Source organism: Penicillium canescens, assembly GCF_028828765.1.
Source record: "Penicillium canescens strain IBT 15451 chromosome Unknown utg000004l_segment0_segment0, whole genome shotgun sequence".
Taxonomy (NCBI): domain Eukaryota; kingdom Fungi; phylum Ascomycota; class Eurotiomycetes; order Eurotiales; family Aspergillaceae; genus Penicillium; species Penicillium canescens.
Window position 1 is genome coordinate 5110520 of NW_026703966.1, and position 16215 is coordinate 5126734.

Here is a 16215-nt window from a genome sequence, read left to right on the forward strand (position 1 = left end):
TCGTGAAATGTCGAAGTCGACTGGGTCAAATTCCATGCGCGTGTTTTTGATCCAGGGCTCGTGTTGATCTATGCAAAGTCTCACCTCATCCGCGTCTAAGCATAACCACTACTAACCACTACATGTATGTCTTCAATCCACAAGAAGCGCATGGTTAGCACGCAGATTGAGTTGCAAAGTGACACTTGCCCAGGAACACCCGTAGATCGCACTAAGACAGAGCGGGACGCAGCAAATAGCGCCAATTTAGGGTCAAGTGCGGAAGTACATACTCCGTACTCCGTACACTGTATGGACTCCCAAGACACTGGAATTCAAGGGCCAAAATGACCCTCGATAGGCATGTGGATCTTATTTCATGGCCATTGACTGGTGTCGATGCGTCCCCCTGTCTTCCAATTTAGGAAACCCTCGAGGCAATCCATTGTTCGTGCCTCACCGTACCTCACTAATGCATGGGCATGAATACATAATGGACTAGGGCTAATCCCAAAAGAAAGGCCCAAGAGCCAACGCCAGTACGACTTAACATTACCTTCACCGCTGGGAGTCAAATCTTGGTGCGGCTGTCACCCTGACGGCCCACGGCCCATGATCTCGGGGAGAATACTTCCGCGCCATTCACGATGTTTCGTTTTTCTTGCCGAGCAAACTCTGGCATTGGCTGGCCAATACAACCTAACCAACTACAGGTTCCGGGCCAAGATACCGAAGCTATACAGATCTTGATCCGTAGAAGGGGTGAACTGTCGCAACCCTAGCTCTCTCCACTGCCCTCCACCAGATTTCTTTCAACGTTACACTGATCGTCGCTCCTCGCCACTCTACGTACGTGATAGCACACCACAGTAATCACAGGCTTAAGAGAGAGGGTCTCCATGTCTCCGAACAAAGTCGATATATACAGTACTCACTTGATTTAGTCATAGACAAGGCCACCTAGCCCCAGCGGGGGCCTGTGAGTATTCCACTTTCGCGAAAAACGAAAAAAAGTCTACTCCTTCCACACTGGTTGCTCCACTCCCATTGCTTGCAACCTGAGAGGTGTCTCTGGCGATCCCTGAGAAGCGGTCAAAATGCAATTCGCCACAGAGATACTCCTTTCCAGGCCTGGACAGGTACATCCACCGAGTATAGTGCACGCAAACTCCCTCAGTTCCCCGAGAACTTTTTAACCAGCCAAATATAGGACGTGCTCGGCCGAGGCCTTGGTGCATGTGCTGTTTCTTACCGTACAGCTTCTGATATACAGCCATACGGCCATATCCCTCATTGGCCCCTAGCATTATCTCTCGGCCGCAGCCACCGTCTTTTAGCCACAGTGGTGGGCCATGATTACAGTATACCCTGGAATACACATAAGAGTCATTGGTGCCGGCTAACTAGCCCACCAAAGATACTTCCCAAATCCCACGCTCCCATTGGAAGCTCATACTTTCAACCAACCCCCTGTTCTAACAGCATTAGCCCTCCCATCTGTACTGTCCGTACGGATCACAGAGTACAGATCACAGATCACTGCCAGTTTAGAATAAACACACAAAAATAACACTGGTGCAAATTAAAGGGAAAAAAACAGCCCTCTCAGCCGGCTCCCGCCCTCCCCACACTACTGTATACACTACTGCATACTACTACCACCAGCGTTACCACTATTACTACTACTACACTACATATACGCCTGGACATGGATTTATCCCCTGCAACGGTGAACTCACCGCACACCTGTGCTTCGCGGCGGTAACAGGGGGGTCACATAAACAGTGAGAACGATACCCCCTTTTGCATCTTGCATTTAGCCCTTGCCGAGATCCAGAATGAATTCAAAATTGCAATCTAGATTGTGAACCGAACACGAGTGTCAAAATTGCCTTTTTTTTTTGCGGGGCTAACGCTGATTTGTGCTTGTATTATTCGTGTCTATTGTAGGCTCGCATGCATGGGTCACGAGGGCGGTTTTGCTATTGTACAGTGTGCATAGAGTTTTTTTACTCTACGGTTTCATTTGAGCTTATGTCCATGTGTGTATACTTATAACTTTAGAGCCGAGCTGATGCTGGGGTAAGCGATATCTGGTTAACTAAGAGCCTGTGCTATGGTTGTATAGACATGGCATTGCTTTTCGGGATTAGGCTGTAGTTCGGGATTTGATATTGAAAGATGACAATTTGCACAGTGATTTGGAATACTAATCGTCTATACTGGGGGCAGGAACTGCGCCAATGTTGCTACTGTATTTGTTTCCTATGCCCGTTGGAGCGGTGCATGCATGCTGCGCTGTGATGCAGGGTTCTTAGCGCTAGGCACTGACCGGTACTATGTATGTATCGGACGAAGGACAGTTCATACATCCTGCATACAGTATACTCGCCGAGACTACGGAGTACAGTATGAAGAGCGGATTTGAGCAAATGGGGCTAGAGCAGCCATAAAATCGGTATGCACGGGAAGAAATATGTACTGAGGAAATAGAAGGTGATGGCAACACGACTAAAGCCCGGAAAGGAAACCCGTATCGCATACGTAAAAAAGAAATAACGGGGTGGGATATCAAAACGAAAACAGCCCAGCTGCGTGCATGAGTGCCAAGGTTCTTCAGAGTCTGGGTGTTCAGTAGATCGGACGACCCTCGTCCCAACGGCGGGATTCTCTCGGGTTCGAAACGGGCTCCGGGTTAATTTCGCCCAAAGGGGTATGAGGGCTCGCCGCGGCATTATCAGACGGAGAACCAAGGGAGAACCGTACACTCTCTCGGCTGGAACTCTGCTCCGGGGAACTGACAGGGTTAATCCCACCGATCCACTCCCAGGATCGAGAAACATCACCGCTGCGTCCTTCACGGACGGCGGCGCGGACATTAGCGTTGCCTTCAACAAAGCTGCGGACACGACGCCAGAGCTCCTCGCGGCGCTTGCCTTGGAGTTCAAACCGCAGGACGTCGTCTCGGAGTTGGCCAATGGCAATGTAGGGCTCTTTAGCGTTACCATGGGCATACAGTGCAGCCTGGGTGGAAAGACGGTCCAGAGTCGTAGCGACCAGCTCTGGCACACGAGCGATATCAGAGCGGCGGGCTAGAACACGCGCGCGCGCATAACCGATAAGACCAATGACCAGAACTAGAAGTGAAATAGGGAGTCGATACGCGACGAGAGCGAGTCGGAAGTGACGGCGGATGGCGCATGTGATTGGGAGCCGTGCGATGGAGGTAGAGGAGAGGACGAGGTCACCGGAAGGTCTGTAATTGCGAAGGCACTTCTGTTAGTTCCGGGACACAATGTCAGAACCAGATCTTTGTAAGATATGCTGCTGGATTTGGATATCCACAGCGATAAGCATAGCTAAAAGGGGATATGAAAGATCCTCCTGGGTTGGGAAACTTACTGCTTGGTCTTGCTGACAATTTCATCTTTGTCAATGACTTCTCCGATCGCGCCTTTCCACAGCTCATCAAACTCGTTGTCAGTCAAGCCCTTGCGACGTTTCTTAGCAACCTCTTCCTTCAGATCGGGCTCGCTGATATCAGGAGAACGAGCATCCTTGCCATCCTCCTTGAGCTGGCCACATTCCCACTTGGCGCGGCGCTCACGGAGCTCCTCAACAGCTTTATCAGCAACCGCCTTCACGCGACGCGCCTTTTCACTGTCGGGTTCACATGTAGGCGGCAAGGGCACAAGGCCTCCCAGGGAGAGAGGATGGGGCTTGAGAAGGAAATCATTCTCACAGCGGACTTCAAAGTCTGGGTAGCAGAAGGCGTGGCTTGGGCACGGCTCGCACCGAGGTTCCAGCACATTGGCCCACTCGGGAACCTTTGTCTCGGCCAGTGACCAGGTGGGCTTCCCAAGGCCACAGTACCCAATCTCAAGCTTCTCTCGACGCCACCAGGCACCGAAGCTGCCGGCCAGCAAAAGAATGACAAGCCACGGAGCCAACCGGGCCACGGTTCCTTGCTTCTGTGGTCGCCGTCGTCGAACTTGGATCTGTGGCGCATATTGTTCGTTCTCCATGGCGAGCTGCTCTTCCGGTGTGAATTCTTCGCCGGCGCTCATATCACTCTCCTCATCTTCCTCTTCCTCCTCTTCCCCACTTGCCTCCTGCGGAGGCTGCAATTTAGAAGCGAAATCAAACGAATCCCGCTGAGGAGCCTGGTAGCCATCCTCCTGCCTCAAGCTAGTAGAAGGAGTAGCTGATTTCCGAGACCGAAGCCCACGGCCCCGAGCCGGGCTTTCAGTAGATAAGCGCGAAGCACTCTTCCGTCTACTATCGTAGCTCGCCCTGGTACTCCGAGGAGCCTCAGAAGGACTACCACTTTGAAATGGGTTGTCATTCGTAAACCCACTATCATCATGTGGTTCCGACTTGATGCCAGGTGTGTGCTCCTCGACCTCAGTAGACGGGAGAACCTCACTCCGTCGGAGTTTCCGCGCAGTAGATTTACGAGGCGAAGCACGGCCAGTAGCAATGGGAGTAGCGAGCATATCGTCGTTGGTTTCCGTGTCGGACGCGCGGGCATGCTTGCCCACTGATCGAGCAATACTTGTTCGCTTCGAGCTCCGAGCGGTGGCAGGAGTGGCTGGGACAAGTCCATCGTCGAAATCAGCCGTTGAGTGCCGGGTGCTGCGTCGCGATGTGCCCCTTTGTCCGCGACTTGTAGATGCGACTGACGACGGCGTTGCTGGTGGAGGCATGGATTCCCTGTCGTCCGCGTCGCTGGCTACCGACGTCGAGCGGCTGCTCATGTCTGTGATTCCGGCACTTGTCCGTCGAACCCGTTCGCGGTCGCGCAGGATCTTCCGCGCTTGAGGGAGGACCTCATCTTGGAGGATGCCGACCAGTTGGGCCTTCTTCGCTGAGGCAGGGTAGGCGATGTCGTGGTTGACGAGAATGGATCGGAGACGGGGGACGGTGAGAGTGGTCAGATCGAAGTCTGGATAGAGGTAATCTAGCTCATCGGCCATTTTGTGTTGTTTGGTGTGCGACCTTGGCTATCTGCCTGCACAGAGCCCGACCGCGGAGATCACTGGATTAGCGTAGAATTTTTGTAACAAGTGATACCGAGCGTGTCGCGCGGTGTATGGCTGGGTGGAATTTCAATATGCGAGTGGAATGCCACCCGTCGCTCCCTTTTTCGAATTTTGACTGGAGTAACAGGGATTTCGTGCGTTGGTGTTGTTTTGGCCGAGGTGTAATAACGCTTGTCTGGCTCGTTGAGGTGGTAGCCAGGGCAACAGGCGGGGCGGAAAAAATGGACAAAGCGGACCAGGTTATACTTGCGATGAGTTATCAAAGAATATCAAAAAGAGATATGATGACTCTAGAAGATGTCTGGGTATAAATTCATCTAGGAGTTGAGTGTCAACCTGGAAGAAAACATGACGCCAATGACGCAACACAAACAATTCTCACGTGACCGTTTTGATTTGAGTAGAGTCCAGCTACGCCTTAAATGTTGTACGGAGTATAGAGAGCTTCATTGGCAGTTAGGGGGAACTGACAGCGATAAGAAACAATACTATCTCGATCAATAGGTGAACAAGCTTACAGGCGAAATGTTCATGGTTATCATGTAGACTGTAGCATATATTCTCTGTCCAAGCCAAAGACAACCCCAGAAAACAGCAAGTAAAAAACAAATAAGAAACCGAAACTATCACCGTGGCCCCATGCCATAATGCTGTATAAAATAAGTTTGAATACTCCCATCCGCCAGTGAGACGCCGCCCACAAAAAACCGAAAAACAAACTACAAGAAAGAAGAACATATAAGAAAGTCAGAAGAGAAAGCAAAACCAGAAAACAAATACCATGGAATTAAAACAAGAGAAAGTATGATTGGCACGGATCATTGACTGCGACGGTTCGTGTCAGAATTGCGAGCAGTATCGCCAGGGAGCTGGAGGAAAGATGAAGAGGGAGTGGCGATGCCGCTATCCATGCTCTCTGAAGGGTGCGTGGCGGGACTGTTGTACTGTGGCTGTGATCCGCCGGTGATTCCTGCAGCACCAATGGCCAGCGACTCCTTCAGAGCTTGGAATTCGGCGAGTTGGGTTCGAAGTTGTTGGAGGACGTCGCTGATGGGGACAGCATGATCCTTGAGTTTATCGCCTGGTTTGAAGGGGCGCATCATGTGTCGCAGTGAGAGAGTGTTGACGGTAACCTAGATGCTGTTAGAATGGGGAGGATCAACGGCAGGGAAAGATCTCGACATACCTCGATACGAGTGACTTGCTGATCGACTAAGCTGAGAACAGTCGAGTCGTTCAATTCACCACCATGTCTCTTGACCATATTGAACAAGGCAACATTAGGCTCTCCAAGGGCTGGTTCCCTGGGGTTTTCAAGAGCACCACAGAGTCGCTCGAGACGGAGAGTTACCTCCCAGACACGCCAAATGACATTTGTCTGGATGTCCAACTGGTTGTTCGGGTTCATGGTTGTACCAGGATCATCGCGTTCCTGGGTATCTTCCGAAGAAATCATGCGACCAGAAAGGACCGAAGGATAGACAAGGTAGAGGGGCTCTGGGTTCTCCAGGCCCTTTAACTTCCGTTCACCTTGGTCCTTGATGACGAAACCTTGGCTGTTCAGCTGGGTCAGCTCGCGGCGGATGTTGTGTCCAAGGCTATCACCACGAGGGTGGCTGTCAGCTGAGCTGGTGGAGGCAGACCGTTCTGCATCAGCAAAGATCTCCAGGTTGCGATGTATGTCGCTCATGAAATCCGACGAGACAAAGATTTGTCCTCCGTCGGCGACAGCGGAGATTCGCGAGGCACGATTCACCATCGGACCGAAATAGTCCATGCGGTTGGTGACCGGGTCTTTTTCGCATACTGGCTCGCCCCAGTGACCTCCCATGCGAACGGACAGACCACGGAAGATAACGTTGTTGTCCATGTCGACCACAACTCGACATTGCGGCTGATCAAGGATCTCAGTAGGCCATTCTGCTTCGAGCAACTGGTTTTGACAGTTGAAACACCAGAGCAGGGCGGCAGTTGTGGTCGAGAAAGCTACCATGAAGGCATCACCTTCAGTCTTGACCTCGTAGCCACCGAAGATACCAAGCTGTCGGCGTAGAATGTCGTTGTGGATTTGAATAGCAGAGCGCATGGCATCTGGACAGACCTCCCACAGACTTGTAGATTTTTTAATATCAGTGAACATGATAGCCAATTCACCGACTGGAGCATCAACAAAGTCAAAGCGAGCAAGTCGCGAATCACCAGGACCATCGCGCTTCTTGGGACGCTTGGCAGTTGGGATAATCTGATCCTCAGCAAAGGTAGATGATCCAGTGTTGAGCGAAGGACGAGGCTTCGGTCGTCGCTTTTGGAGTTCACCAACTCCCAAAATCATAACCATGAGCTTATTGGTAGCACCAAAGGAGATCGCCAGGTCACGCAATTTTTGAGCGGCGAACATCAAATCTGGTTGTTCTCTTCTGGTGATATCGACCACGACCCCCGGGGTGACATAGTCCCAGAGTTCCTTCGATGCCAAGACGATCATCTCATCCTGTTCCGTCAAAGTGCAATGCATCGTGGAAGGAGCCGCAATGACAGCAGGCATCATGGTGAAGTGCCCGAAACATCTTGACACGGGAAGCACATCATTCAGCTTGCCGTTACGCGACACGAAGCCTCCTGCAGCACGAATGCGCGCGCGCTCGTTTGGTTCCGCGGGGTCATGGTTCTGTGTCAGATAACGCATCGAACCATCCGACTTGATCAAGATGGCTTGAGCATCGCCGACATTGGCGGCATATAAGTCCATGTTGTTCAGGTACAAGACAGTGGCAACGCCGCCGGATTGAATGTCGGCCTGGTTGAGCATCTTGGCTGCAGTAGAGCCTCTGTGATACTGTCTGACTTCACGGTCATCAATCGATCGGTAGGCAGATCCTGCCATGTTCTTGTTCAAGGCAAGGAATGCCCGTCTCAGCGCATCTAGCGGTGTCTCATCCTGATCCCGTTGAAGCTTCTTAAGCTCAAATGAGAAGGTGGGAGTGAAGTTCTCATGCAAGTATTTCGCTACCCGAGAACCACCACTAGAAAGCGTCTGTCCGTCAAACATGCCGACCAGTGTTTCCACATTGTCCTGCTTCAACCGTGGAACGATCATATCGATGATGGACAAATGCTCGGTCCGTCCGAGAGAGTCTGCCATACCATAGGCAAGTGTACCAGCCAGCGAGGCAGAAGTTCGCACACGTCGATCTTCCGTTTCTTCGGGAATCGTAGGAATCGTAAGAGTGACATCCATCAGTCCCAGAACCCGGAGATGGGTCAGAGAGTTGAAGTCCGTCAAGTCAGCACCATTGGCAGCCGGTGGACCCAGTGACGCGATATTAGGCTTGATTTCCAGGCGCTTGTTACCTGAGAAGTTCAGGTATTTAAGGTTGCGATTCCAGTTCCAGTTCCAGTCATAAGGCCAGTTTGATACGTTGTACTTCAACCCGTTGCTTCCAACATCAAGGATCGAGAGCTTGCTGACCTTGCAAAGCTCTGCAGGCAAGACCTGGAACCTGTTCGCATTGATATGGAGGATCTTGAGGTTGCTTCCCTCTTCCAGATCATCAGACGGGAGAGAAGTCAACTCATTACCGGAAAGGTAGAGTTCAGAAATCATTGGCCATCTCTTAAGAATTCCCTGAGGCAGTTCCGTCAGGTCATTGTAGGACAGATTAACAACGCGCAGCTCAGGGAGCAAAGACAATTCCCGGAAAACGTCATCTTCAAGTCTGTTGTCGGCAAGGGAGAGTGTTCGAAGAGATGCAGCAAATGTCATTGCCATCTGCTGGGAGAAATTCGAGTCCTTCCGAGAGGCTGAATTTGGATCCGTGAATGAGCGCGACGCAGCCGATACCTTTCTATCACCACCTTGCTGTGAAACAGAAGGCGTGGTGGAAGGATTTCGATATGACCCATTTGGTGAAACGGAATTCATAACACCATTACCATTGGAGGTTTGACTAGGTCGGCGCAGATCTGGTTCGTCCAGTGGCCCAATGTCTTCATAGCCGGGGCTGCCTGAGATACCCGGTGTAGTCGCGGGTGTGGGGGTGGGCTCACCAGGCACCAACGGCGGCGAAGCACCATACTTGGGGAATGTGGACAAGATGTTCGAAGAAATATTGAGCACTTCTAGCTTCGCACAATGCCAAATCTCTGATGGGAGAGATGTCAAATTGCATTCTCTCAGATTCAGGTGCTTGAGTTCCACGAGGCAACCGATGGTTGCAGGCAAAGAAGCAAGAGGGTTTTTGATCATGCTGAAATGTTCCAGTCGGCGCAATTTGCCAACCTGGGGCGAGACGGAAGAGAGGTGGTTTTTATCGAGAATGAGCTTGGTCACATTAGGGCAGTTTTCGAATATGGTGTCCCGGAACTGTGCGAGCTTGCCGGATGCAAGGTTGAGGGATGTCAATGTCGGCATGGGAGCATCAACATCAAAGTGCGTCAGAGGGCAGTGGTCCAGATGTAAACTGCGCAATTTTGGGAACGAGCACTTGAAGCGCGATATTAAGTTGTGACCGAAGGAGACCTGCTCCAGCCGTGGGAGAGAAGAGAGATTATCGATATTGGTGATGGCATTGAAGCGAGCATCCAGTTCCTTGAGGTTCACCAAGTCCCGGAAGGACTCATCCAGAGACCCACTGAGGTTGTTATTTGTAATCCACAGGCGTTCGAGGGTCACCAAGCGGCCAATGTTGGGTAGTTCTTCGATGCCATTGAAGCTGATATCGAGATCAACTAGACTCTTCAAGTTGCAGATGAACTCGGGGAAGACCTTGAAGCCGTTTGATGACATAGTCAAGCTTCGCAGGGCATGGAAGTTTGCGAAATAGCTGGGCAACTCAGTCAATCGGTTGTTGGCCATCTTGATGCTAACAAGACCAGTCAGCCGATCGAGACATGCGTGATTCAGTTCCTCCAAACAGTTGTTGGAAATATCCAAGTATGTCAGCCGGCCTGCCAGACTGAAACTTTGTGGGAGCTGCGAGGCTTCATTTCCGATGAACTTGATCTCCCGCAGATTAATGCAGCTTTGAATGAAGTCTTTCGGAACATCCAATGACAAGTTCCTCGATAGATTCAGTGAGATGATTTCGGAGGATTTAGCGTATAGCGTAATCGGAATTGTGACAAGGCTGCGGCCTTGGAGGTCCACATGGCTGAATTTTTGCACCTTGTTAAATCCGGGGTCACTCTCAAGACTGCTGTAGCCACTAAGTTTAGTCGGCAGGAAAATGAACCGACAGAGATAACTGTGGTCTTCACGACCAATATCCTCAATCCGGTCCTTGTCCGTGTAACCAACTTGTTCGAGTAGTCGCTTCTGCATCTGGATTGGCCGTTCATTGTGATCAAGCTGCCGTGAAAGGTCGTTCTTCCGTAGGACAATCTCGTAATTGTTGAGGTGATCCTGCAAGAAAGATTTCCGACCAAGCATCAAGAGAATCTCAGATACAGTCGCGTTAACACCAGCTGATAGCGTGGCGAAGGTTGAATCGATCCGGAAGATTCGAATGAAGTACGAGACTTCACGCTCGCGAGGGCCAAAATAGCCTTGGTCCACGGTAAGGTCAGCGGGTCCCCTGACATGCCAGCTGTCTGGGGCATTCCATGGCTTTTCAGTTGCATTTTCATCACGCGGTGTGGTCATCCCATCGACTCCACGCTTCATAGTGTTCGGCGAAGCTGAACGAACGATTCCCTTCAAATCTCGCATATCGATGTCAAGTGGGAAGAAATGCTTGTTCTCCTCTTGATTCCTGTCATCTTTGTTGGTGCTGTGAGAGTCACCGCCTTGATTGGTAAAGACACGACGAGGACCGAGTTTTCGTCCTGTAATAAGGCCCTTACCGGACTCTTTCTTTCGGTCTGAGTCTGTCGATTCCACATGACGAGAAGGCGTGTTCCCTTCAATGCTTCCCTGCCTACCCCTTTTAGGAGGAGGAGAAGAGGTCCTCGACTTGTCGTGCGGTTTCGATCCATGGCCAAAAACCCTTTTGATGAAACCACCAATTCTGGGGTGTCCTGAGTTCTGATCGTTGTCGCGATCACGGTATGCACTTCGGACGCTGGGGGTTGGACTTGTAGATCGGCCACCGAGTGTCGACGATGATGCTAAGTAGTTCTCGTTGAACGGACGTAAGGAAATATCATCTGTGCCCGTAGCCGGCCGATTTTGATAGCCGGCTAGGTCACCAGCAAGAGTCGGCTTCTCGTCTTTGCTTCGCGAAGGACGATGCCTGCCGTGTCCTCGCCGGCTGAAGTTGCCCCCTGAAGCACCGATATCAGGAGGATCAAGACGCTCCCCATTGGGTCCGATTGGAACGTGGCGCACAGGCGCTTCTCCATACTGTGAAACATCATTGATGCTCTGATAGTCCCATGGAGTGATGTCACTTGAGGGCAAAGGCGTCGCTGCTCGTGGCCTTTGAGGACGGTGTGATCCAGAGCCATCGGGTGGCCGGGAACCATCCGAGTTCGCTCGCTCTCGCGCCTTCAGCTGATCGACTAGCCCGCCACGCCTACTGGGCGGATTTTGGGAACCATCGTCGGTAGCCTCGCGCTCTCCAGGCGAGGGGTAGTCATCCCCGAGTAGACCTTTTAAATGCTTCTTCCGAAGCTTCTGACTGATGCTAGATCTCGAACCCGAGCTACTCACAGTGGTTGCGCTCGCAGCAGATGGCCGTCGCGGTTCTCCATGGTACTCAAACTCGGCGGGTTCGCTGGCGATTGTCCGTCCAGTCATGGGACGAAACGAGAATGACGCAGGGGAAGCTTCGTGTTCGGAGTAGTCGTTGTAAAACGTGCCGGGAGCATCGGGGGGTCCACTTCCTGGACCTGTACTCCATGGGGCGATCGACTCGATATCATCGGAGGCAAGGCGAGACGCGTTGAGAGGTGGAGGTCGGGGACTCGTGGAGGAGGATTGGGACGGACTGTCTTGATGACTGGGTACAGATAAAGCCTCGCGATGGTCGCTGAAGCCAGAAGCCTTGCGCTGTTCGGTAGGGGAGATGTCGGGTGAGTTCCATGACCACAGATTTGTCCCCCAGTTAATCTGTGGGGGTCTCGAAGGGTCCGATCTAGCAAAAAGTCAATGAGCTCCTTCTTTCAAAGCTTGGAGATAATTCCCCCGTGGTGCTGAAAAAAGCCCGCGGGGTATCTCAAAGGGTGGAGGAGCTTACTTGGTGTCCATTGTCAAAGAACCAGGGAAAGGGTCGGCATTGCGATTACCAGCAGAGGGTTTGCTCGGATCGCCAGGTTGGTTCTCGGGATGCCGCACAGTCTCCTGTGATATCCAACTGTTACCAGAGCTCCCCGAACCCTGGCGATTCTCGGAATGGGGGCGCTCCCGCACCGGCATGGCGGCTCTGTGATTCGGCCGATTCCCACCGCGGCCCTGATCAAGTTGCAGCCAGCTGTATCTTGGGGTGTATGAGAATCCCGGAGCAGTTCAGCGTGAATGACGCTGATGATGCCCGGGAGGTGTGGAGGATCGGAGCTGCAACGTGTATCGATTCTGCTGTCTCGAGTACTGGCGCCGTGCGGAGGTCGTCTCCGGCGGCGCGGTAATAGGTTCAAAAGCTGTAAGGAAGCGTGGAGGGCATTCGGGGATCGTGGAGTTGTAGAGATCGACGGGGGATGACAGCGTGGGTTCGGGTTCGGGCGGGGGCGCAAGGAGACGCCTGAAAAGCCGTGGCCAGCGCAAGCCGAGAGGGTGAAATAGGGCAAATTCGATGAGATGGGTGGGCAAATCAAGGGTAACCCGGGCGCATGCAGGGAAGTACAGTATCTCGAGGTCCAGGATTGAGTGGGGATGACAAAGGCAGGAGAAATCGTTGGTCCCGACGTGATGAAAGAACCTTCTCTGAAACCTCCTCTTTCTTTATTTTTACTCCTTCTATTCCTATGCTTTTTGCTTTGTATATTTCTTACACTTCTCATATCAGGTATATTTCTTACATTTTCTATACTCTGGAGATGGTCCGTGGTGCTGTCCGTGCCCAGAAATTGACCTGTGGAGCTCCCAAGTATGATATATGACACTTAACATCTGCATTCTTGATCCATTGGCTGCCTTGACTTCAGGCTGTAACAATCCCTGCAGATAACTAGTTGCTAGTTAGTCTAGCTCAGCTCAGCTGCTCGAATGCCCAGATCTCAGGTGTTACAGGTGTATACTCCTTTATGCTTGAAATCCCGAACATGACAGATCATACAAAGAATCCTTTCATGGCTAATTCCTCCCCTGTGGCGGTGAAAGGTCTTCTGCTATAGTTTGCGCCTCAATCCGAGCTCCTTTATCCATTTCCACTCAGCCACTATGCAAGAACACTGGAAGAGAGAATGTCCATTTCAATATAGTAGTCTCTGGTTTTCCCTACTCTACAAACAGTATTGCCATAATGATACATAGTAAAACCAGTGACCTAGACGGGATCTTTTCCTCTGCAATTACCGTTCGCTTCATTCCATCATGTCGTCAATTTGCGTAAGTCCTCTGTCAGTCAAACTCGGGGCTGAGCGAAAACTCTCTCAACATCATCAACAACCTCATTCCAGAGCTCCTGTCCGAAATGGCGCCCAACTTCTCCCGCCAGGAACGGCGCACCCCTATCTTCGATTAGGATCATGGTCTCATGACAAGGTAAACAAGCACATACTGATCCATTAGACTGTTCTGAACAAGCAAACCGTGACTCTCATTACCAACAACCACAGCAGCCTTGACAATAATCCGACCACCCTCGTGCAAACTCCGTCTGTACACCTTGGTGTAAGCCCACATAAAAGGCTTGAACCAAAGGGGCACCGTCTGGTTCAGCTTGGTCTGAACCACGCCAGGGCAAACATTGTTGATGATGACTTCAGTAGCGGACGTGATACGAGCCAGCTGCTGCACAAAAGCGTTGACCACAAATTTGCTATCCTGGTATCGTCTGAAACGGCGAAAGATGGTCTTGTCGTCGTAGTAATCCATGATGCTCTGGCTAGCGGGAATTGGGATCTCCTCGAAACTGTGCTGGTCCTGGGAGTAGGAACCCACGAAGGTGATGCGGCTGGGGGTGTAGTATTTCTTGGAAGTCTTGCGGAGCAGGGACATCAGGGTGAGTACGATGAGGAAGTGGGTGTAGCAGTTGACTGGTTTGTTGTTAGGTCTGATTTCCTGTAGGGCTACGAGATCAGATTGTAGACTTACCTTGCATGATCTTCTCATGGCCGGTCTTGCTGGTTTGATACTCAAAGATATTGATACCGGCGTTCAGAACCAGGATATGGAGCTCACGGACTTCCGCGTTAACCTTTCGGGTAAACAGGACACCGGACTGGTAGTCATCGAGATTCAACAGAAAGAACTCGATCTTGGGCCTGGCTTCGTCTTGGGAGCTGGCCGCGATAACTTCCGGGTCAGTCTTGAGGGCAGCCACTGCGGCTCTGCCCTTGGCCTTGTCGCGTGCGGTGATGATCAATCGGGAAACATTCAGCAGCAGGAACTGCCTGGCAACTTCGAAACCAAGGCCCTTGTTGCCACCTGTGACAAGTGCTGTCTTGCCAGCCAGGCTGGTGCCCTCGGGCGTCAGAGGAATGTCCTCAGGCATAGTGGTGAGGATGAGATTGATTGTTATGACGACAGTCAGCGGCCTGAGACAAAAGAAGCTTGTGAGAGTCCCGCACAGGGATATCCAAGGTAGCGGGAAAGGCCAAAGTAAGCTCTTGGATTTCAGAACCACAGCAATGTATTGTTTCATGGATTCTCGTGGGCTCCAACTTGACGTGAAATATTAGCCTTTTGCCCCGATGGACCTACCTGGGCCGGACAGCGTAACTCTTCCAGCCCTAACCAAAGCAAAAGAAAAGGTTGTCACTCATTAATCGAATGATATCGTCAAATTTGCTCATGTGATATCTGATTCTCCATGTATCTCTTCTACTATAGTGAAGATTGAAGTGAGCTGAAAGATCTCCCTGATGAACCTGTGGACCCCTGTATATCACAGCCATTATCACTTCTCATTCATGGCAGCCAGACCACAATCATTCTACTCATCTTAGCTTTTTATATCAGTATATAAGGACTGATACTATTCGATAAGCCAATTTGATGACACTCACCTGCACATTTATCTGTTAGAATATATTGATCTTATCTGTGGCATTTGCAACCAACTGGCGTACTTGTGAATACCTGCGTTCCTTAATGCTTAACCTTGCTTAAATTGGATGCCGTGCCTTCGGGTTGTTCCTCACTTCGGATCTCCGGACGGAAAATGAAATCCACTAGGATAAGCATCTCACTACCATCTCAGGACAACGGAGATCTCATGTCAATTATCTGGTATGCCTCTGGGTCTCTTCAATGACGACATCATCGCAGCTTATATATAGCGTCGTTCTCTTTATATGAATCGCCCACTAAAGAAATCGGCGGTTGAATTTACCTGAGCAGTAGTCTAGGCCAGCCAGGCGCAACTATAGACCATGGAATTGGTACTGTTGAGCATTAAATCGTGCGTCTATCCAAGGTCATATTTCGGACATGTAATAAGTTAACTTATTTATGGGGTGTACATGTGCAGTAGCCAGGGATAATACTGCCGCTAGCCTTTAGCTAACAGCTTGTCGGGAGACCGGAAAAGAGCAAATGCCTGTGAAAATAACTTTGTGACACCTTTGATGGCAGGGGTGCATATGAGTGAGTACCTAAGGTTATATTCAAGACGGAGATGGTATAGATGCAAGTGGGTCACGTTACTACATAGGGACATGTGATTGGGTGAACTGTCCCTGAGGGCATGACCAAATATGTAGCGTACGGGCAACAAGACGCAAAAGCAATCAAAACAGTTCGAAGCTTACTCAAAGATGGCCAAAAACGGCCAAAAATGGTGTACAGTAAAAAGTGGCCCAAAAGTGGGTCCGATGTCGGCTGGTGGAGTGATTCACTTAGGAAACAGTGTACGGTGTATATGAGCCATGTTAGTGAACATAGTCTGTAAGACATGCCTAGAGTAGAGTAGAGCAAAGTAGATTATCGATGGTAATCCAATGTGATTTATTGATATCTTTACTGCAGCCCAGATTTCAATGACACGTGAGATATGTTAGTCTGTTACTTTGGGTCAGGTGACACAGAACACTCGATGTATGAGATACATTCCTGACTTCATCAGATGATGCATTACAATTTCAAAGTCCAAGAAAT

General features: G+C 50.8%; 3 protein-coding genes across 3 annotated transcripts; all 3 read right to left on the reverse strand.

Annotated features, from left to right (window-relative positions):
• Positions 1-2138: 2138 nt before the first annotated feature.
• Positions 2139-5327, reverse strand: N7446_007288 (putative sister chromatid separation protein (Src1)). Its single transcript, XM_058516034.1, has 2 exons — positions 3382-5327; positions 2139-3235 (listed from the first exon to the last, which is right to left on the reverse strand). Exons 1-2 carry the CDS (start codon positions 4953-4955, stop codon positions 2611-2613), a joined length of 2199 nt encoding a protein of 732 aa, XP_058373212.1. The 5' UTR covers positions 4956-5327; the 3' UTR covers positions 2139-2610.
• Positions 5328-5839: 512 nt separating this feature from the next.
• On the reverse strand, positions 5840-12375 carry acyA (adenylate cyclase acyA; the record flags this gene model as incomplete). Its single annotated transcript, XM_058516035.1, has 3 exons — positions 5840-6154; positions 6208-12094; positions 12197-12375. The coding sequence occupies 3 exons, from the start codon at positions 12373-12375 to the stop codon at positions 5840-5842; spliced, it is 6381 nt and encodes a 2126-aa protein (XP_058373213.1).
• Positions 12376-13416: 1041 nt separating this feature from the next.
• N7446_007290 (uncharacterized protein) lies at positions 13417-14611 on the reverse strand (the record flags this gene model as incomplete). The annotated part of the gene is made up of 3 exons (XM_058516036.1): positions 13417-13625; positions 13676-14153; positions 14212-14611. The coding sequence occupies 3 exons, from the start codon at positions 14609-14611 to the stop codon at positions 13520-13522; spliced, it is 984 nt and encodes a 327-aa protein (XP_058373214.1). The 3' UTR covers positions 13417-13519.
• Positions 14612-16215: the final 1604 nt, after the last annotated feature.